Below are 577 nucleotides of genomic sequence, written 5' to 3' on the forward strand. Positions count from 1 at the left end.
TTGGTCCTGATTGGAGAACTGAGTTTATCGATTACCTTTCGAAGGGAGAACTCCCAAACGACAAATGGGAAGCTCGCCGACTAAAAACACGCAGCGCCCATTACGTCGTTCTTGACGATGAACTACACCGCTGGACCGCGAGTAAAGTACTCCTAAAATGCATTCATGGCGAAGAGATAGCAAGGGTTATGACAGAGACGCACGAAGGCGCTGGCGGAAATCATTCGGGCGGACGTGCATTAGCAATCAAAGTAAGGAGCTTAGGCTTCTTCTGGCCAACAATGAACGCAGATTGCGAGTCTTACGCGAGAAGCTGCGACAAGTGCCAACGGCACGCACCTAGTATCCATTGTCCAACCGAAATGTTACGAACAAGCACCGCTCCATACCCGTTCATACGATGGGCAATGGACATCATTGGACCACTTCCCTGTTCCCGCCAAAGACGCTTCATCCTCGTCCTCACTGACTACTTTACTAAATGGATCGAAGCTGAAGCATACGCTCAAGTCACGGACAAAGAAGTCCGCGGTTTCGTCTGGAAAAATATTATTTGCCGCCACGGTTTACCTTATGA

At 49.4% G+C, this 577-nt stretch overlaps 1 protein-coding gene across 1 annotated transcript in view; it reads left to right on the forward strand.

Moving 5' to 3' along the window:
- LOC106338596 overlaps positions 1-22 on the forward strand; it is a 1,965-nt gene extending 1,943 nt beyond the window's left edge. The window contains exon 4 of the mRNA XM_013777537.1: positions 17-22. Within this exon, the coding sequence (XP_013632991.1) occupies positions 17-22 (6 nt within the window). The remainder of the gene's footprint in view (positions 1-16) is intronic.
- Positions 23-577: the final 555 nt, after the last annotated feature.

This window comes from Brassica oleracea, chromosome C4, assembly GCF_000695525.1.
Source record: "Brassica oleracea var. oleracea cultivar TO1000 chromosome C4, BOL, whole genome shotgun sequence".
Lineage (NCBI taxonomy): Eukaryota > Viridiplantae > Streptophyta > Magnoliopsida > Brassicales > Brassicaceae > Brassica > Brassica oleracea.